Consider the following 22482-nt stretch of genomic DNA (forward strand, 5'->3'; position numbering starts at 1 on the left):
GCTGGGGACTCCAGCTTTTGATCCCCCAGCAGCAGATGGCAACTGTGAGTGGTGATGGACACCAGACAGGGAGAGGGCCTGCACTCCCAGCTGGAATGGGAGTTTCAAGAGCAAGGGAGCCTGGCCTCTTTGAGCCTCACTGCTCTTTCATGAGCTGTTATCCAGTGTCCTTTCAGGAGCCAGGGTTGTTCCACACCTAGGAGATCTGTGAAACTGAGTGAAAGAGAATTAATGTTCATTTTCTCTTGTGGATGAAAGGAAGCAGAGTTCTAGAAACTGTAACTTCAGGGTGGTATGGCAGTATGGAACTGCAGTCCCCACTACTCCAGAAGCTAAGGCAGAAGGATCGCTTGAGCCCGGGAGTTCAAAGCCAGCCTGGGCAACATAGTGCCACCCTTATCTCAAAAACAAACATAGAAAAAGTTCAAACTGCATAGCACTTCGTGAGCACATAGTAACTGTGCTGATCCAGGATGACAAACAGACTCACTTCTCTCGGGTGCTTGTGGCTGTGTGGAGGGTTGTGCTGGGTAGGAGTTTTGAGGCCAGTTTCACGCTCAGCCTGAGAGATAATCATATGGGTTAGTGGTTTGCATACAAACACCTAAGGCAGTGTGGGGTGGTAGAGTGTTTGTGTTAGTAGCTTCCCTGGACCTCACACTCCCTGAAGGCAGGGGACTGTGTCTTAGCTAACAGCCTCAGGACCCTGTGTGTCCCTGACGTGAGTATGTAACTATGAAGTACATGTCAGTTGAACGAATAACTGGATTTTCTGGTTCTTGGAATTGGCCCATAATTCTAAGTGAGTATGTCTTAAATGCCTTCATTAGTAAATGAATTTCTGAAGCAGAAAATTTCCTAGAGTATTTTAATTTTTATGAAACTAGTCCCTATAGTTTTCAAAACATCCCTCTGTTTTGCTACAACAAATCATGTCTTTCAGTGATTTCCAAGTTACATTGGCCCCTCAACGCCAGTGTCTTCCTTTTCTGCTTGGTGGTTTAGAGGGGCATTTTGGAAAGAACACAGGTCTGGAAGTCAGACTGGCTTTTGCTAACATGTAGCCCTTAGCTAGTTACTCTCCACCCTGGGACTCAGTTCCCACTACCAAATTAGAGAATTGAACAGATGAGCTCTTTGATTCTATGAAACACAGGATGGAGGATGGCAAAGAGAACTGGTTTCAACTTGATCATCTGTCTTGCCCCTGGCTGGTCATTTCTTTGACTTCAGCCTTCCCTTCTGACCTAGGTAAGGAAGGGGGTGATCATGACAGAGAAATGCCAACATCCCGGACACCTTTCTTGTCATCTCTGCAGGTGGTTACAGGAGACTTGCCTGATTTTCATAGATGATCACGATATGCGTAATACATGTAAATATGATGTATCATCACAGGCACATGTCTTGGCTGACATTCAGCACCAAGAATCTGACAAATATATGTGTTTATTATATTCATGTACATTCTGCCTGATTCCAAAAAAAAAAAAAAAAGATTATATTTAAGATAGGCCTACAAGCCCAAGAGCCAAGTTTTTTTAAAAGTGATTACATTTGGAAACTATAGAAAGCTTCCAGGGTTTGGCAGGAAATGTGACTTGGTAGTTCCTGGCAGCCAGAGCAAAGAAGGAAGTGATGGGCTGCCCGCCCCTCTGGGTCTGCTAATAGCCCAGGGTAATCGGCTGGGGAAAGGGAAACATGCAAGTTCAATTTGTCACCTAGCTGGGCCTGTTCTAGTACCCTGTTACCAAGGCCATTGCCGTCAGTTAGTAACAGAACCATTGCATTATAGGCCAGGACACCGTCGTGGACCCAGCCTCATGTAACTGGTAATCGCTGTCTTCCGAGGAGCCTGGCCACTATAATAATAGCAGTCTCCTTACCCTTGGTTTCACTTTCAGCAGTTCCAGTTTCCCATGCTGAGCTGTGGTCCAGAAATTGTCAGTGAAAACTTCCAGAAACGAACAGTTGATAAGTTTTGAATTGTGTACTGTCCTAGGAGCATGGTGGTGTCTCTCCCAGCCGCCCGCCCTTCCCCTGGGGCCGAGGCATCCCACTGTCCAGAGTCCTGCTGCCTTGGACACTCGGCAGCCAGCTCCGTTTCCTTGTCCACCATCACCGAGACAGAATGATGGCCAGGCAGCCCTCACTTTACCTCATGGTGGCCCCACAGCACAGGGGTGGTGATGCTGATGATTTGTCACAGGTGTTTCTTTTAACTGTCCTGTTCCACTATCGGTTATTGATGCTCATCTCTTGCTGTGCCTATTTGACCAATTAAACTTTCCCCTAGGTATGGATAGGAGGAAACAGTATCACTACGGCTTGGTACCCTCCTTGGCCTTGGATAGCCACTGGGGGCCTTGGCGCTCACCCCACAGGTGAGGGGGACTGTGGTAGCAGCTGATGCCACGTGCCAGGCGCTGTTCTAACCTCCTCACATGTGTTGTGTCCGGTCCTTACAGCAACCCTGGAAGTTAAGAACAGTGCTCTGGGGTCTGTGGCCATGTTCCCCGTATCAGCTGCCTCTTGCAGGCTTTCAGTCCTAGAGGGATTTAACTTCCTGACACCAGAGCCATCACCAGTCGGAATATCTCACATCAAGCAGCTGAGGCCAGTTAGAACACCAGGCAGCCACAGTGCAGTGTACCCGGGCAGACCAATTGTTTGCCCTCTAAGTTAACTGGTGTCTTGGCATTGTGTTAAGGTGGTATCTTGAACTTTGAAGGAAAACATGGTATACACTCTGTCTAAGCATTCTTTTACATCTCTTTCTGACGGCGCAGGTGGTCACACACCTGTGACCTTTGGTCCACCTCAGAGATGCCCCACCAGCCACACCTGTTGCTGTCATGCACCAGCTCCTTCAGTGTCAGCTGCCTGGACCACTGTGATGAGAAGGTCGTGGGCTCAGCTGTGGAGAGACAAGAGTCACGCCACAGACTGAGGCCTGTCATGGGTGAGGGAGAGGCTAGAGCTTGTCGTAAGATCAGGGGTTTCTCTAAACTGCATGGCTTTGGAGATGATTTTTCCTCCAGGTTTCTTTCCATTGAAGAGGAAAATGGAATGGAACAATTCACATAATTCAGTTCGCAAAAAGTTCATGAACTCCCACTTTGTATGAGACACACAAAAACAAACACAAATAAGTCAAAGTCCCTGCCCCTTCACCAAATTTTATTCTTCTCAAAGACATACAAATTATAACTGAAAAAAGTCTGTGCAGTGAGATGATTGTTCTCACAGAGAGCAGTTGGGCACAAAGGAAAGAGCCATTGATTGTGCTGGAAGGGCAGACAGATGAGATGCCAGCTGGTCATCCTGAATCTAGGGTGTGTGGAGCCTGTGAAGCGCTTCGAGGTCATCCAGCATGGCCAGCATCCCTGCTGCTGTTTATGTGACTCTCTTCCTCAGAGTATGTGTGATCCCATCATCAGTGAGTCGTCTCCTTGAGTCTTGATGCAGTTAGACACCCAGGCAGAGGGAAGTGTAACTGCTTATCATGATAGATATTTTAGAAGCTGAGCTTTGGACAGAACCTTTGGAGAGGGTGAGATGGAGTCGGGTTGTAAAGCCAGGGACCCAGAGCTAGGATGGCAGTGGAAGCGGGTGCTAAGGGAAAGTCAGTGAGGCCAGAGACAGCTGGCACTGCTGTATTCTGCCCCTGTAGTGGGTCACATGGAGTGCACCCCATCAGCTGTCCCAGTTAACTAACCACCACTTGGCAGAGCGTGATCCAGTGCCCCTGGCTGGTGCCTGGTGTCTAGGACACCTCACGCTCCACTCCCACAGTCAAGGCATACACTTTCCAAGAGTTACAGGTGTTTCCTGCCAAACTGGGAACCAGATGGACCTCTTCTTGTCCTTATCCAATCCCATGCAGTAGCCCCAAATGGAAAGGACATTTGGCAGAAAGCAAGGCATTTCTGGGAAAACCAACATCTCTCAGTTTGGCTGACAACGAGTGGCCAGGAGCAGTGGCTCTGACCTTCTCGAGCAAACTGGGTTCTGGAGTAGAGCCTCCTTCACATCTAGATGCCCTGCTGCCAGCCACACAGCCGAGGGCAAGCTGAGGGTCACCGGAGATGCCCCTTTTCTGTAAGACAGAAATACTGCAGTAGCCTTGCTGGGTACCTTGAGGATTAAACAAGAGAGTGCAGCTAAGGCTTTTTGCACAGCTTCTGGCACAAATAAGCTATGCAATGGCACGAATGCTATGTCATCATCATCATCATGGTTAATAACAGCCTCCTAAGATGAGACATATATAGGGCCAGGGATTTAGCTCAGTGGTTTCTCCGCCTGCTGTGCAAGTGCAAGGACCCGAGTTTGGACCCCGGTACCAAAAAAAAAGAGACATATATAATACATTATACACTTTCACCCTAGCCTTACATTAAAGGAGGATGCTATTTCCATAGAGTTTGATGGATTTATTTTTTAATAACAAGAAATAAAGTGATTGGCCATAAATGATGATCACTTTTGTTTATCAGATAAGTTCCTGAAAACGTGAGTCACTTGTGTGAGTGTGAAGAGCATGCCTAGGCCTAGAAAGTTCTAGAGCCGAGTGAGGCCCTGCTTTGCCAGAATGAGCCTGTACATAGGACCTCCTGCTTCTCTGGTATGTTCAGCTCTTGTAAAAATAAAAATATCCCAGAATATGAAGAAGGGGAGATAATTGAGTATCTCCAGCTAGCTTTACAGGCCTCCCAGTCTGGCTCTATTCATAGCTTTGCTCTCTGGATTAGTAATCTAGAAGTTGGTACATTCTTTTCATTTGTGTCTGTCACACAGGGCAGTAAAGTTTAGCTCTAATTATATGTAGGGCATCTGGATTCTACTCAGTGATTCTGGCTCCATTTAGCCCTAAAGTCTGTGGCTTATTCCTAATGTGGAAAATGGAATAATCCCCCAGGCACGAGAAGAAGGTCTTTGGCATTTAGGCTGCTCTTACTATAGCGAGTAGTGGCCACAGACATCACGGGACTTGTTATACAAGGCAGCATGGTGACAGTGGCTCAGAGGCCGTGCCAGTTGCCTGAAGGATTTATAGCTTTTTGATTTCTGAATGAGACATGAATATGTTTTCCCCCCTCTTAATTTTGGACCCCAGATGGAGAAGGTGAGAAAATTCTCCAGTAAATTCTAGAATACTGAGATGCTAAAGAAGAGTTGGGTTTTAAAGGGTGTGGAATCCTTGCTTGGCAGAGACACAGGGCAGCCACTCATCCCTTTGTGCACTGCCAAGTCCCTTCCTGCCTTGTCTCCCAGCGAGAGCCCTGGAAGGCAGCGTTGTGCGATGGAAAAAGCTGTGGGGCCGGATGGCAGCTTGTAAGCTCCAAGTTTCCACAGGGCCCTGACTCTGAGCCTCATGCCCTTTATGAAGTGCAGGGACAGTGACCCTCTCTCTGAGGGCAGGTGAGGACTAAAGTGTGTTGAAGGGCACATGGAGGGACCCAGATGTTAGTTGCATCTACATAGAACTGCAGCTTGAAGCACACTGGCTTCAGTTCCTAGGTCCCAGAGTTCTGTGGGTGTCTCGAAGGGAGGGAGCTCCTCTGTCCCGCAGGTTCTTTGGTTTCTTGGGGAGTTGAGGAATGAACATGGGGTATCAAGTAAGAGCAACTTTGCCATCTAGCAGCTCTGAGTTAAATCACTACTTACTAGCCATGAAGCCCGGGCAGCTCACCAAACTGTTATTCTTCGTTTCCTCATGTGTGAAACACACACAAACCAAGCAGCCATTCTCTGTCCAGTTTCATTTTCTATGTGGGTCTTATCACTATTTAAGGTTACTCATTTGTTTGTGTTTATGTTCAGTCTCCCACTCGAGTTCCACTCAGATATAATCCCCAGAAGGGCAAATATTTCATGTTCTGTTTGCCACTTTATATTCCTGGCCTAAAACAGTGACTGGTACATTATTGTTACTTGTTCTTTTCATCTTTGGCTTCTTTTAGGCCCAAACAGTGAAGAATTAAAAAATAATCTCCCCCCAGGGCCATGGCTAAATTTGTATACAGTCCCTGGGTTGGAGACTGGGCAGAGACGGGCTGTGTCAGAAATCCCGAGTCCTTACAGTTCACCTGCTGTTTCCTGGAGGTGTGCACTCACCCTTTGGTGGCACAGTCAGGCCCATGACATCAGAAGACTGACAGGCAGAGCCCAGCTCAGGAAAGAGATGACTTTCCATCCTGCTTGCCCTTTAGTGTGGCTGGGCAAGACTCAAAAAGCTCTTGGGTTTCAGTTCATCTAGGAAGGTATTTAGCAAATTATTTTTAACCATTTGGATTTGGTACAAATCACTCAAGGAATCTGCAGTCTCGGCACAAGTGCAGGGCAAGAGCGAGAGGAATAAGCAGAGCAGCAGGAGGGCACAGGTGTCCTGCAGCTGCCCCACAGGGACTGGGTCCCCTCCCCGCCCCAGCCTGTGCTCCAGTGCCTCTGCTTTGACACTTATTTACTTTGTACCCTGGAGGTCACTAAGGTTCCCAGGGTCTCCACAGCCACCTGGACACTTGGAGTCTGGTACTGGAGTAGTCAGGACATGTGGGCAGGTAAATGTCTGACCTACGAGTCTCATGTCATGCGTTAGACCCTCCCTGGGAAGAGCCAGCCACTGTGGCCTGGAGAAAACTGGCCCTGGGAAGATCAGCTCGCAAGCCCTGTGACCGTTCCTCTGATCTGCGCAACCCCAGGGGAGCTGGGGGGGTAGGATAGGTGGTCCCTGCACACCCCAGGGGCTATGTGCATCTCTGGCAGCTGGGAGGGTTGGTTTCATCTGCCTCTCAGCAGATGCCACCCTTGGTCCAGAACAGGTTTGGAACCCCTGCCCTCCACGGGCCTCAGCAGTCCCTATGGTGTGTGCTGACTCTGCACATCTGCCCGGCACCCAGGCTCCGTGTGGGTGGGCTGGGGCAGACATGCAGAGGCTGCTCACAGCTGCCTGGTCTTGTTGGGGCTCTGCATCACAGCTCTCTCATCTCTTACTGGGTTTGTTCATTTGCACAATTAAGTCGGTCCCATTGGTCATCAAGCCCTGACTTGTGAGGAGAAGGTGGCACGGTGGAAGAAGGTGGTGGGAAAGTCTGTACACCTGGCTTTAAGAAGAAGGAAAAATAAGCCCAAACCTACCTCTGAGTCCACTGATTTTCTTCCTCTGCTCCCAACCTGTCCCAGCTGTCTCCATACTCAGTGAGAGGAGTGGCAGCATGCCTGACCCTGCCACCCAAGCAAGCGCATCTATCCAGGAGTATCCTGTCCTCCTTTGTCCAGCCCCATCCACGAAACCCACAACTGGCCAGGTGCTTCCTGGCTCCACAGCACACTGTGTGTGTGTGTGTGCGTGTGTGTGTGTGCGCGCGTGTGTGCGTGTGCTCTGACTGTGCTTCTGTCCTGCCCTTGTGACAAAATTTCATTCCTTAAGATGCAGCACAGCTGTTGCTGTGTGTGCCTCAGTTCTTCTGATGAGAGTTCTGTCCCCTTCAGGGGCAAGGCGGCTTCTCCATGTCATGTCTCACTGCAGGGTGCTTTGTGGAAGCCCAGAGGCTGGCTAACTTCTGCTTTGGGGTAAGACCAGCAACTCACGGGGCTCCAGCCCCCAGCCCTGTCACCCTCCCACCTCCCCACTGTGCTTGGTCTCTGCCTGGCAAACGCCACCTCACCCTTCTAGGCTCCCCAGTCCCTGTCCCATTTGTCACAGAGGACTGTCACTATGTGTGAGCTCTTTGAAAATGAAGACCTCCTCTTGGCCATCTCTTTACCCATCTCTCTGTAACCCATGCACCTGTTCAGCACTTTGGAAGAACATCGTTGAATGAATGGATGGATGGTTGGGTATTTCCTTCTGGGCATGGAGGTGGAGATATGGGATCAGGGAGGTAATAAATAGAAAGTCTACTTCTGTCTCCAGTGACTTCACTGTACAGTTGTCTCATTTATTGTCAGCAGATGCTGGTCAGGTGGTATGAGAAAGGAGGGGCTCCTGGGTCTCTCAAGTATTCCAACTCTTATTTCTACAGAGAATTCAGAAAAGTTCCTCCTGGATTTCTCCTTTTAGACAACTCCTTTAAGATTAACACATTCCTGCTGGCTTGAACCACTGAGGGTACATCCGTGACTGTTCCATGGGGTGGCTTGTACCCTTGGTGGTACAAATGGATTAGTCACTTTTTTTCGGTACCAGGGATCAAACTCGGGACCTTGTGCTTGCAAGGCATGTGTAGCGCCACTGAGCTAAATCCCCAGCCCAGATTAGTCACTTTTATTGGTCTTTTAACTCATATAATTTGTAAAAAGCTGCCTGATGGGACAGTCGTTCATGTGCTACTGGTGGTTCAAGCCGCCTGGCAGTGAGACACACTACGGCCCCATTGTGAATGTGTTAAACTCTACAAGATTACTGTATCCATCAAACTCTTTGGGTTAGAAGTTAGACACTAACTCAGACTGTAGCAAATGTGGATGTTTGTCCACAAACCTGAAAAACTCCAGGGTGTACCCACCACTAGATCCATGTGTGTGGAAAATACCAGGTGTGAATGTTCTGACTCTTCCTGTGTTGTCCATTCTTAGGCAGGCTCTTGTCACCTAGTAGCAAGACAGCAGCTGTAGCCCCAGAACCATATCCCCAAGTGCAGCCACCCTAAAAAAGAGCCTTGTTCATAGTGGCACCAGCTAAGGTCTTGCTTCATTGATCCACTATGACCCAATCACTATGGATGTGGTGTGGCACCTCTGTCTCTCATTGTTCAGATCTGCTATGTGCTACCTCGAGTGAGGAAGGGCACAGCCCCACCCAAGACACAGGACCTGAGAATCAGGGAGAAATTGCTACACAATGAGAAAACCTGTGATTCTTACAGGGCTGAGCAAACGGGGCAACAGATGCCTACCATGGTTATATTTCCTTGCCTTTTGGTCACTAGTATTTCTGTTATTTCCTACACCCAGCTGGTGTGGTAGAGCCCATGAGAGAGGCTTGCATTGTCCCTTTTCTGTAAACACCGGCCTCCCAGGATCTTTGAAGACAGGCAGCTCACTGCTTGCTTTGACTGACTTACTGCAGACTGTGATGGGTCCAGTGGCCACAGTGCTCATGGCAGACTCTTGGGGATACCACATGGAAGGATATGTGCACAGCTTTTTGTGATGGCTTGTTTTTCTGGTATATCAAGGAATACTGAAATTCCCACTGGTTTTCAACCTGAAATCTTGTTTCAAGTTCTCTCATGCTACATAGTTCTTCTTTTTGTGACTCCTCAGTGGCTTCTGATGCCCAGTAACTGCTTGCTTCTGGCACTCAGTGACTTTCTGGTATTCAGCCCCAACTGCCAGTTTTCTCTGTGATCAATTCAATACCAATGATCTGTGATCATTCAATACCAATATGTGTAGCTTCTTCCTATATGGAGAGTGGTAATACAACAGTAGAGCCCTTTAGGCCTTGTTTTTTTTAATTAATAGTTTGTGTTTTCCTGCTATTTTCTACCGTGTTCCTTAGGTTTCTGTTACTGCAGCAAATACCTGAGATATTCACTTTAAAAAGCAGGAAGGTTTTCCATGGTTCCCAGTTGGAGGTGTCAGTACATGTCCATGGGCCCTCGGCTTACTGCTCACCCAGAAAGGACACTGATTTGTCCAGGGCCTGCTTTCTGTTGAGCACACAGACAGGTCCCTTCCACAGACCCTCCCACTACTTCTCCTAGCATCCCTTTGTGGGAGGGCAAAGGAAGGCCAGGAGACGAGAAGTCGTTTGCCAAAGATCTAAAACAGGTTAAGAAATGGGATTCGGTTCTGAGTCTGCTGGACATGAGAGGCCATCAACCATGAAATTAGGCTGGAAACTTTAGGGTGCTGGAAAACCTGAGATCCAGTTTCTGACCTGAAGTCAAGGGCACAAAATGAGCATATTGGCATGGGTGGGAATGGACTTAGGTGGGAGGTCTCTGGGTATTGGGCGTGGTGTTGTGTAGCTTACGGTGCTGCTGCGTTCAGAGTGTGGTGAGTCCTGCCTCTGAGATCTGTACCTGGCTGGGAATGCCTGAGTATGTATTCGAGGAAGAGTTGAATTGACAGGTAACCCCACTGCTAGCTTCACCACGGGCTTATGTGTGGTTTGGTTGTTGTGCTGTGTACTTAGTCTTCTGTGTTTCATCAAATTTCTGTTGAGCCCTCAAACTCCAGAGAGCCCTAAATTTCTTTGTGTGTGTTCAACTGTCATGCCACCTACTTTGTAAGCACGGGGCACCATTGTGACCCTGTCCCTGCACACCTGAGTGGGCACAGCGGTGGCTAGGAAGGATACTCATCTGTGTCCTGCTTTTGTGCCACTTTGTTGGGTCAGTCTGGGCAGCTGGGGCTCACTAAGGGGTCAACTAAGTCCCACCAAAGGGCCACTGCCTGTGTGCAGGCTCTGTGGGTGCCATGGTGCGCTTAACCAGTGTGTGCTGCATGCCTGGTGCACCTCACACCTGCAATCCTGTGGTCAGGACAGATGAGGCCAGGTCTCTGCCTTCATGAGGTTGGCATTCTAGTTCCGTAAACAAGCAAAAAAGACACTTTGCACCAGCAATGAGCACAGTGGTGACAGATCGGGGTGTTGGGATAGAAAGGACTGGTGTGGTGAGGGAGAGAGGCATGGAGAACAGTTGGAAGTTAACCCTGTGGGTCAGGGAGGTCCTGTGCGGAAGTGCTTCTGAGCTGAGCCCTGACCATAGAGGGGAGGAGCTGCAGTGTCAGGAGTGAGTCAGGACAGTGAGGGAAGTGAGACTAGGGACAGGGAGCCAGAGACGACAGCAAGTGATGTGCTCCCGAGACTTGAGAACCAGCTCATGCTGTGTTTTAAGCAGGAGAGTGTCAGGGAGTAACCGACACTCTGTGGGGAAGCGATCAGGGTGTGGAAGGGTGGAGATAAGGACAGGGGCTGAGCAGTGAGCAGGGTGGGCTGTGTGTCCCTGACACTGTCACTGACCTGGCTGAGGAACTTGGGCTGCGCGACCAAGGCAAGAAGCAGCCCGGCCTCTCTTTAGGACTATTTTTACTTAGCAACGGATGATGACCCCTCCAACTGCGGCCTTAAGACCAGTAGCTCTTTGGGAGGGGCAGGGTGAGCAGCTGGGTATGGAACCCAGAACCTGGCACACAATAGGCTGCATCCCCAGCTTGACTAATACCTTTGCCCAGTAAGTGCCACTGCTTTAGCTCCCCAGAGCACCCTAAGTGCCAGTGCATTTTCTTTGATAATAAATTGCAAGGATTCCTCTCTCCTAACAAAACACCCAAGCTTTCCTTTGTTCTATGGAGGTGCCAGAGGCCACCCTGGCCTGTGCATAGGTGTCTTGGATTGCAATCCCAAGTAAAAGTTCCTGTGTTGGAGAGTCATGTCTATATTTTCGTTTGAGTTTGACAACTTCGAATGTCAGAAAAATGTGCCAGTGTCAGAACTGATTTCCTTCGCCTTCTGCCAGGTCAGTTTTAAGCTGATGTGGTCTCTGAAGATCTGTCTTGGCCTGTCCCTGTCCTGCATCCCAGCTAGGCAGGGGATGGATGGTTCCCCTAACCTCATTCTGCCTGTGTCTGTCTGTCTGTGTGTCTGTCTGACACACATGCCCAGCCTGGGACCTAGGCATTCTGGTGTCTCAAGAGAACAGGACAGTTTGTTCTCTCTGTTTGCTTTGGGGCAAAAAATGAACCCCTGACGTGATGGTTTCCCCAGGTACTCAGGGCCCTGGCACAGGCATCACCCTGAGGACTGAGCGGAAGTGGGGGGTGATGTTTCTTTGGGTGCTGGAAGCCCACTGGGAAGGGTGGGTCGCACCCTGCTCCTTTGACCCTCTAAGGCATAAGAAACACTGGAGCTCACAGCGGGTCTCACCTAGGGGACCAGATTGGGTGGTTCTGCTTTCCTCTTCCTCCTTCCTTGAGAGAACTTGCAGTTGCTGCTCATTTTCTGCCAGCATTCTCTCAGCACAGTCTGGAGGCCCCAGTGTTTGCCCCGGCCAGGCTGAGATCAGGGTGCAGAACATGGCTGCGGTTCAGGAACTGCTCTCACTGTGCTCGCAAACACCGAGCTGCGGCCTGGCAGGTCGCCGCCAGTGGGCCAAGTTTCATATGGAGAGGTTTCTGTTTTCCCCTTAAATGAGAACTCCTGTTTGCTAGAGCTGAGATCATCACAGCCATTTCAATTAAGACTTTGAGTCTGAATATAATTACACTTCCCAAAGATACAGGCCTGGCCTGGCTTGGCAAAGCAAGGCTGGAAACTAAATAGGACCAGTAGGAGAACATGGTCAGTGGTACAAGGTAGATGGAACGGTAACTCATTTTGTTTTCAATGACATTATACAAATCAAATCAAATCCGACTCCCATCTATTTCATTTTAGCCAAGTGTTCTTGTCCAAAATGAAAATCAGATGGTTTTCTTCTTTTTCATTTTTTTCCAAAGCAAATGGCTACAAACACTTTACTTAATATAATTTACTAGAGATTTTTCCTGAAAGAACATTTATGTTGCTTTCTTTTATGCATGCAGTAACTTTTGATCAAAACATGACTCCACTCCCTTATTTAATGTTGAGCATCTGGATTAAAGGCCTCTTTGAATCTTAACTACAGATTATGGCTCTCTTCCCCTTTAAGCAAACCGCCATAAAACCCTGGCGCCTTTCCAGTTTTCTTCATTAAAGCTCTCTTTATTACAGTGTTTTGGATGGCAGTCATTAAATGATTGTCATGCACAATGGGCACTTGATTATAATTATTTAGCTGGCAATCAGTTACTGCGGCAGGGCAGTTGGATGGGATAATTAAAAGAGAGCGTGTCTGTACCTGCCAGCGACTTTGAGATCTGCAGCCCTGCGTGAAGGGGGAGAGCCTGAATGTAAACACGTGGACGGAAGACTCAGAAGACTAGGGCGTCTGCTGAATAGGAGCTTTTCTTTTATTCCTCTCCAATCTGGTGCTTGGCCTCTCCTTCCATAAGGTCAATGAGCAATGGTGATGAAATAAGAGGTGAAGAAAAATTTTTGTACTGTAAACTCCTGAATCAATAAATACGTCCAGTTCTGAATGTAAGTTTCTCCATGTACTAAGAAGTGCCAGATAGACAGTGGTATATTTATATAATTCTGCTTTAAACAACACACACACACACACACACACACACACACACGTATAGGAAAGGGTTTTTTCCCTTGAATTTATAAATTTCAGCACTTGTTTTTTTGTTGTGGTTTGGGTTTTTTTTTCAGGATTTATTTCCTGACATATACATTGATATGAGAGGCCACAAGCACAAAGTGTGAAAGATGAGTGGTATTCACTAGCCTGCAGCTGGAGAGCTGTTGGTCACTGAAGAAGACAGCAGTACTCTGGCTGTCACCTTAACATGGGCTCCTCCTTTGAGAACTATTTCAGTTGTGAAAAACTTTAACCAACATGAGCAAGTAGGGAATTTCTTGAGTTAAGTAGCTGGAATGTTATTGGAACTGCTCTTAGGAATAAAGGAAGACCTGCAGTGGCCAGGGCTCCGGGCCCAAACTGGGATCCAGTACCGCCCAGACTCACCTTCTGCCCCTCAGCTGAGCCTACCTGGGTCTGGTTACATTCTGAGGTGAGTCTCTCAGCCTTTCCCTTGTGCCAGGAAACATGACCATCAGTCATGTTCGGAGACTCCCCTCTTCGTAGCCTCACAACTCCTGTGGAAAACATCTGTCTTCCACATTTCATAAGTCAGTGTCAGGAAAGGCCTCTGATTGGCCTTACTGGGCCATATAACTGACCCTAGCTGATTTCTGGGGCCAAGGAAATGACACAGTGTGATTGGCCAATTCCAAGTCACATGTTATCCTGTAGGTGGAACAAGGAAGATGGAGTCCTGTTAGATATCAATTTGTCCACATAGGTGATACTCCTAGTACCTTAGTAAGTTTCCTTAGAAAGCACATGATTTTTTTTATTAGTACACATGTGCACTATATAATGTTTATATACCTTGTGGGGAGTTGGCCCATGTACACAGCACATCTTAATTCCTTTTTCATCCCCTTTCCCTCCCTCCCCTCTCCCTCCATGTCATGATCCTCTTCCCATATGAGAAAGATCTATCTCCCTGCTTCCTATTACCATTTGTTTGTTTGGTACCAGGGATCAAACTCAGGACCTTGCACTTGTCAATGAGGCATGGAGCCACTGAGCTACATCCCCAGCCCTTCCTATTATCTTTTATTTTACTGTTTATTTGGGGTTTCTCATATAAGAGAATGCAATATTGAAGCTTGTTTGTCTGATGTATTTCACTTAACATTACTGTCTCAAGGTGCATCCGTTTTCCTACAGATGACTCGTTCGTCTTTCTTTATGGCAGAGTAGTGCTCCATTATGTGTAAATACCACACTTTATTTGTCCATTCATCTATTGATGGAGGTACAGGCTGCTTCCAAGATGTAGCTCTTATGAGTTGTGCATGTATCACTGTAATATGATGTCTTTAACTCTTTTAGAAAGACACTTAGAAGGGGAATAGCTGGATCAAGTGGAATTTCCAGTTTCAGTCTTTTGAGAAATCTCCATACTGATTTCCATAGTGGTTGTATTAGTTTACATTTCCAGCAACAGTGGAAAAGGGTTTCTTTTTCTCCACAGCCTCTCCAGCATTTGTTGTTACAGTGGACCCTTCACTTACAAACTCGATCCGTTCCTGGGGGGGTGGTTGAAACTCAAGTTGGTTGTAAGTCAGTATAGCTGAGATCTGGATGTTTACTTGGGTGCACACTATAGATAACAAGAGGCAGATGAATCTTCCATTAACTTAATTAACCCAAGTTATTCGTATGTCAGGCTGTTCAGAACTTGAGGGTCCACTGTATTTGATTTCTTGATGATGGCCATTCTTTCTAGGGTAAGATAAAATCTCAGTGTTGTTTTAATTTGCATTTTTCTAATGACCAGTGATGAACATTTCCTCATGTGTTTATTGGCCATCTGTACTTCTGAGAATTGTCTACTCGTTTCACTTGGCCATTTTTTTGATTGGGTCTTTTATTTGAGGGTGTCTACTTTTTTTGAAGTATTTCATTCTAGATATTAGAATGTCTGAGAAGTAGCTGGCAAAAATTGTTTCCCTCTCTATAGGTTGTCTCTTCACTCCATTGATAGTTTCTTTCGCTGTGTAGAAGCTTTTTACCTTGATATGATCCCATCTGTTGATTCTCAGAACTGTTTCCTGTCGCAGCTGGGGTTCTCTCAGAAAGTCCTTGCCTATGCTTGTGACCACGAGAGCTTTACCTATTTTATCTTCCAGCATATTGTTTTTGTTTTAACATTTAGATCTTTGATCCATTTTGATTTGAGTTTCATACATGGTGAGAAGAGATGAGGCTGGATTCAGTCTTCTGTATGTGGACAGCCCATTTTACCAACAGCATTGCTCAGTCTACCTTTCCTCCAGTGTGTGTTTTTGTTCCCTTTTTCAACAAAGAGCTGAATGTACTTAGGGTTGTTTCTGCATTCCCTAATCTGTTCCATTGATCCTCATATCTGTTTTTGTGCTGGTACTATGCCATTGTTTATCACTTACCTTTGTAATATAACCTCAAGTCTGGGATTGTGATGCCTCCCGCTTTGCTCTTGTTACCCAGGATTGCTTTTGCTATTCTGGATCTCCTCAGGTTCCATAAGAATTTTAGGATTGTTTTCTCTAGGTCTGTGAAGAATGCTGCTGGTATTTTGATTGAGACTGTGTTAAATCTATATATCAGTTTTGGAAGTATGACCATTTTGGCTTTATGGGGTCTGCCTATCCAGGAACAGGGGATATCTTTCCATTAGCACATGATTTTTTTTTTAATGAGTTTGAAAATCTAGCTGGAAGGTGGCATATACCTATAATCCTAGCACTGTGGAAGGCTGAGGCAGGAGGATCACCATGAGTTGAGGCCAGCCTGGGCTACATAAGTGAGTTCAAGGCCAGCCTGAACTACATAATGACACCCTGTCTTTCCCCGCCCCCCCCCCCGCCCTGTCTTAAACTAACAAAAATCCTCATTGTGTTCCCAAAGTGAATCTCTGTCCTTCCCTTAGAAACGTTCCACCTTACAAGACCAAGGTATAAAAGTGTCCACCTGATTTTCAAATAATCTTGTCATACCTGTGGACACTCCTGAGCCCTTTTGTAATGTGACCTAAGGGCAGGTCCTGAAGGGATGAAGTGCCTCCTCCAATGACGAGGACTCGGCCACACTGGCTGTGTGGCCAATAAAGGGTGCAGACTCTGGGGCTCCATGGAGCGCAGTTTCCAGACACCACTTCTAGGTATTTGCCTGCTTTTGGGAGTTTTGATAATAAAATCTTCTCTTCCTCTCTGGGCTTGCTTCTGGATTGAAGTCTGTGAGTACAAAGGTGAAAGCCTGAAAAACAGCAGACTTAAAATAGCAAAAAGCCTGAAAAATAAAGGAAAACAATTGAAAATTTAAAAGAAAAGACTCCTGACCCCCATACTCACACACATATGCTGAGCAGGACAGTAATTCAATCTTATTATGGTGAAGTTCTGAATTGTCCTGTTTATCAAGCAAATAAGGAAGAAAATTGAAATGTGCATACTTGAATTTTTAAAAAGTAAGTCCCAATTCCTCATTTATCTTTTTAAGGTATGTTTATTATTCAATAAGTACTTAACATGTACAACTGAGATATTTAAGCTCTGGTAACTTAAATTACAAATAGAATCCTACCTGAAAGCAGCGTCTTTGTGAATGTGTGTGTGTGTGTGTGTGTGTTTGCATGTGCACATGCACACACCCATGCACACTCTTTTTTGGTTTGTGGACCTTGGCGCCTGCTCAAGGAGTTTCTTGGGAACCTAATCTTCTCAATGGCAAGCCCCAGCATGGCCTCTGCCAGCAGTTTAGTTCACGCGGACTCCGTGCCAGTTTTCTTTTCACATATGTGAAATAACAGTTTGGCAAACAGCACACAAAACTGGCGCTTTTCAGAAAGGAAAATGGACAGGTTCAGAGCTAACTTTTTCTCTTTAGCTGAACCAAGTTAAATTAAATTAAATGTTGCAAGAGATGGCTGTGTTTGTGTGAATCTCAAGAAGTCAAAGGCCGTGGCAGTAAAGCTCCATTTTACAGAGTTATTCTTGGAATGGCTGCACTCTGTGTGGCAGCACAGAGCTCAGAACCTGGAGCCTGGTGCCAGCCCAAAATCCAAACATCACAGAGTTCCTCCCAAGCCGGATGGGATGGTTATCGGTCCCCTCTGGGGCATGGCATCTGTGAGCCAGAGCCAAGATGGAGTCACCTTCCCTGCCCTTCATTCCGAGGACGAAGGCCAGAGTGAGGCATGTCCTGAGAAAGAGGAGAAGCTGAGCTGTAATTATAAACAAACCGAAACCAACATGTCCCCAGAAGAGGGGTTAGGGAGAGGCGTGGCCCTGTGGTCTTCCCTGCATGTTTTGTCTCTGCCAGCCTCTAAGCCCTCGGGTCACCTGTCCCCAGGTTGCCCACATCTCACCCTCTGCTTGGGGCCGTGTGTCCTCACCAGGTGATAAATCCTTCCATGACGGGGCCCCTTGTCCAGACACCCTGGACTCAGTCCAGAGCCTTGTCTTTCCTGCTCTCTCGGTCTCTGGTGTTGCCTGAAGCCCCCGGGGAAGCTTTTGCCTCTCCTCTAGGCTGGAAGTGTCACAGAAGACTCACGAAATCTCTGTTCACCAGGAGTTGCAATCCAGGCTCCTCAGTGAACTTCCACACCAAGGTCACTGCCAAGTCACACCGATCTGTCAAGGGGGGAGGCCAGGGCTATCCACGAGAACAGCTCCACAAGCAGTCCCCAGTCCTGGCCAGCCAGGCCTCCTCTCTGTCCCAGTGTAGGCGCAAGTACCACCTGCTCACGCAGTGGAGCGCAAGAGGTCTTGCTGATGATCAAGTTGCTGGGAGTGTAAATAAGCCATGAATTACTCTTAGTTCTGCCCCGGGTCTTCAGTTATGGAAAAGCACACCCCTGTAATCTGGCTATTTGTGTAACAGAATGGTTGATCTTCTTTTATGACTGTCAATTTCAGTGCTCTTCACCAAGCACTTCCTGAGCTTATAGTTTGAACCAAGTATTGCAGGAGCAGAGACAGGAGTTAGTGTTGACTGGGGCGGAGCCTGAGCTGAGGAAGATAAAAAAGTTCTGGAGGCACAGTGGCTCTGGGAGGCTTAGGTGGGTAGATCGTGAGTTTCAGGCCAGCGTAGGCGACATAGCAAGACCCTGTCTCAAAAGAAAGAAAGGGGGAAAGAAAATATTAGGGCTCTTGCACTTTGTAAAAGTTGAAGGTGTTTGCTGTAAGTTATAGGTTCCATGTATGACCCATAGCAGAGTTTAAGCACATGACTTACAATGGGACCTGGCCTTCCAGATTCCTTACGTTTTACAAAGCAGATTATTATCTCAGATTTCTCCTCTTGTCACCAACAGAGTCCAAGGACAAAAAAGACATGGGGACCCCAACTCACCCCACACAGAGTGGCTTGTCAGTTTGTTGATTTCTGTGACAGAATCTCCAAGACCTGTCAGTGAGAGGCATAAAGAGGTTTATTCGGCATGGTGGCACATGCCTGTAACCTCAGCACTGGGGAGGCTGAGGCAGGAAGATTGCCAAAGCTCAAGGCCAGCCTGGGCTACGTAGTGAGTTCAAAGCCAGCATGAACTACTACATACTCAAAAAACAATAAATGAATGCGTGCACAGACCCAGAGCCTGATTTTCAGACTTATTGTTGTCTCTGAGACCCTTAGGAATTTCTTTGGAGTGAGTTTCCTAGAAGAGAAAAAGGCACTGTAACTTTGAGTAATCTTTGTGCCCTGAAGTTAGTTTTTCTTAAAAGTACAATTTGAAAATTGCAGTGCTCCTTGTCTCCTGTTTAGCTATCTGTATGTTTTATACCCTACCTCACTATCATTGGAGTATTATCAAGGTCTTATTAAAGCTACCAGTGATTTGCCTTTGCAACAGGAATGAAGGAAGACAATCCCCTCCTGAGTCACATAACCATTTCTGCAGTGGGCCCCCATAGGCCCCCTGGTACCAGGGCTCCCAGGAGAGTGGGGAGGGATGGAGGAGCCTGCCTCCACCCTGACCAGTGCTGGCCTGACCTTCCTTACTCTCTGGGGGTGAGAGGAGGGCCTGCCCTGCTGGATTGTGCCGGGACCTTGTAGGTGGTCCGCAGATGCTGTCCCTGTAGCCCTGGAGCCTTTGGTGACAGGCAGAGGAGTGTAAGGAAACATCCTGTTTCCTATGAGCCCTCTCCTCTCCTTCTCTCTTCTCTCCTCCTCTTCTCCTGTCTCCTGACGCTGCCTGCCTTGGAGCTGGGAGCCCAGGACAGGATGCACTGATGCTGGAGTGGAGCAGCCTGTTGCCACCAGCAGCTGTGGGGATGTGGCTGGCTCAGTGTCCCAGGTGCTAGGTCTCAAAGCCTCACTCACTCTGTCCTCAACCTGCTACCTTCCCCTGGGCATAGACTCTCCTCCTTCATTTCCTTTGACCTCTGTCCCTCAACCTGGAGCCAGCAGTAGAGAAAACCCCTTGTCCACACATACCTGTGCCTTTAGTGCAGTGTGAAGGTCAGGTCATATCTGGGGGCTGTCCCCCTCCATATGCCCCTACCCAGCTCCTCCTGGTGCTGGGGACCCTCTGGCCTGACATCTGGCCTGGAGGGGAGCTAGACCTCAGCATGTGGAAGGCTGGGTGCCTGGTGGCAGAGTTGATCTGCCTCCTACTCTTACGTACAGATGTCGGATAGGAGGGAGTGAGCCCCGGGGGTCACTGGTGCTTTGCTGTGGAGCCTCTTCCTTGAGGATGACAGCCCTGAGGGCCAGGTAGGAGTCCAAACCTTTGGTGCACACCCTGCTGAGGTTTTCCTCATCCACAGGTGTATGTGGCACCCAGAGCAAGGGAGAGAACATTCCTCACCCTCCAGAACCTCCCTGATCCTCCTTCCAGGCAGTAGCCTCTGAAATAACTGCTATCCGGACCTTAGATGAGCTGTGTCCATCCACACCCACCCCTCAGTCCCACCTGTCCTATGTAAGATCATTTAAAAATGTGAAATTGGGGCTGGGAATGTAATGCCCTTAGTGGTAGAACCCTTGTCTAGTGTGCATGGGGCCCTGGGTCCCATTTCCAGCATTATATAAAAAAGGTTGGTGGCTATGGTGACAAAAAACCCACAGTGGCAATTTTAGAAATGCTTTGCCTGCCCTCCCCTGCCCCTCACATGCTAATGTATTTACCACCTGCCCCTGTCCCTCAAAGCCAGCTCGTGGGGCGGGAAGGGGCTGTCCCAACCCCTCTGCTCAGAATCTGGAAGAGAGAGAGGCAGACGCTGGGCCCCATGATCCTGTGTTCAGGCCACCCAGCCTCCTGCTTTAAGAATGCAATGCTTAGACATATCGCGCCTACTGCACCCCCGTGCACACAGACACTGTTCTTTTCTGTCCCTTAAGGCTGGGCTTTGAATTCCCTCTGCGTGGGGGCCCCATCTGGAGAGTTGCCCCACTGTGTCCCTTTTTTATATTCTGCTCTGTCATAGGCAATGCCAGGATGGATGGAGGGACACAGAAGCGCCAGTTGGCTTTTACTGCCCTACTCTGATCCTTGTATTTAGAAGTGGAGCTTAATCTGTTTACCCTATAGTAATGATATCTACAAGGAGCTGCCATTAACATTGGAAGCTAACTGGAAATCAGGACTCAGATGTCATCTGCCTAATGCAGTGGGTTTTCTCCACACCAACCCTGCAGTCAATCAGGAGAGGCTCACAGTGGGCTCCAAAGAACCCACCAATGACATCGTGTTCACTCCCCAGGCTTTGCCATCGACAGTGTAGTCCCAGAGTTCTGAGGGGCAGAGGGAGAGAAGGAGAGACGGAAGGGAAGAGGGGAGTGAATGAACAAGCAAGGAAGAAAGAAAGGGGCAGGATCTGTCATTACTGTGAAGATAGGGTTGTACTGTCCTTTGATATTGGGTGCAACTTGATGCGATCAGTAATACGGAAAAGCATTTATTCTATACATAGTATGGCACAAAGCACAGCTCGTGGCCTGAGGGGAGGAGATACACCTATACCAGGAGGGTTAAGTCTTCAAAACTGTCTTTTCTGTGTTTTTATCTATGGTTTAGATTAGGACAAAACTGGCTCATCTGGCAAATGCACGGGCTATGCCAAGTAGGAAAGAGAACTAAACTGAGGACCCAAAGAGACCCTAACTGGAGAGCCTTCTGAGGTGGCATGGCAGGCGCAGTGCGGTGCAGTTCTTAGGCCTCTGTGCTTGGCCTGACTGGGTTCACAGCCCATGAGAGGAACTGAGACACCAGGAAGGGCCTGGTGCAGAGGGCGCAGAGAGCTGCGGCCCTCAAATGAAGGCCAGAGGCCACTCGGCAGGACTGGCCTCACCTGCCGTCCCCACGCTCGGAGACGCTGAGGGACATGGGCAGCCCTCATTGAGGCTACACTGTGCAGAACCTTCTCTAATAGAAGAAGGGTAGTCAGGTGGAAGAAGAGCAACCAGAGGGAGCAGGCTCAGTCCTGCTCAGCCCTGCTCAGCCCTGCTCAGCGGGCAGTCCCTGCCCAGCACGTGCCAGGCCTGGTTCTATCCCCAGCGCTACCAAAAAAAAAAGTGTGGAGATTGGTTCCTCCTGTGGAGGAAAGGCTGTTGGAAGGAGGATGTTATCACTCTTCCCCTAAAAAAACATGAACAGAGAAAGGGCCTGGCATTGGTGATGCCAAGTTAAACAGGATGCAGCCCTGGCTCCAAGCACTCGCCATGGCACCCTTTCTTGCCGGGGTTTCGGTCACTTCCTATCCCTGAATGGGTTCCTGACCCACAGGAGCAGTAGGAAGTGGAGCGTGTTTGCACAAGCTCATTGAGGGAAGTGACCAGCAGGGTTCCCAAGGATAAGAGAAAGCTAACTGCCCGCCTTCCCTTCCCCTCACCAGAAGGCAGCCACAGCCCACCGTCATGCAGGGCTGCCTTCTGTTGGAGGGCTGTTGGAGGGCTGTTGGAGGCTGCCTGGCATCCTGGGGGGCTGCGAGGTCTGGGCCCTGTGACCAACCAGAGCATTAGGGGCTGTCATGAGACACATTAGCAGGAGACTGTTCAGTATGCCAGAGGGCTGGGAACGTGGCTCCATTGCACAGTGCTTGCCTAGCACATGCAAGGCCTTGGGTTCCAGCCCCAGCCCCGCAAATAAGAAATATCATAAATAAATAAATAATTCCAGAGAATGCCTACATGACTCTCTACCAAGCCCAGACATTTCATAATCCTGTCACTGTCACAAGTTCTAAATGCTGTCTCCTTTGATTCAAACCCCATTTGAGTGAAGAGTCATGAGTTCTTTCTGGCTAATTGGGCTGCATTTTGTCACACCTTCTGTGCTGGAAAAGAGAAGTAAAGCTGTTTATATTAGGCTTCATAATAAAGT

General features: G+C 48.1%; 1 protein-coding gene across 1 annotated transcript in view; it reads left to right on the forward strand.

Moving 5' to 3' along the window:
* The window catches only part of Atg7 (autophagy related 7), a 247482-nt gene that overhangs the window by 177670 nt on the left and 47330 nt on the right, over positions 1 to 22482 (forward strand). Inside the window, 1 exon segment of the mRNA XM_087207180.1 lies at positions 2 to 10083. Within this exon segment, the coding sequence (XP_087063306.1) occupies positions 2 to 55 (54 nt within the window). The 3' untranslated portion in view covers positions 56 to 10083.

The sequence above is a fragment of the Heterocephalus glaber genome, unplaced genomic scaffold (assembly GCF_053883595.1).
Source record: "Heterocephalus glaber isolate CG9 unplaced genomic scaffold, H.glaber_assembly_v1.0 deba00000768, whole genome shotgun sequence".
NCBI classification, from domain to species: Eukaryota; Metazoa; Chordata; class Mammalia; order Rodentia; family Bathyergidae; genus Heterocephalus; species Heterocephalus glaber.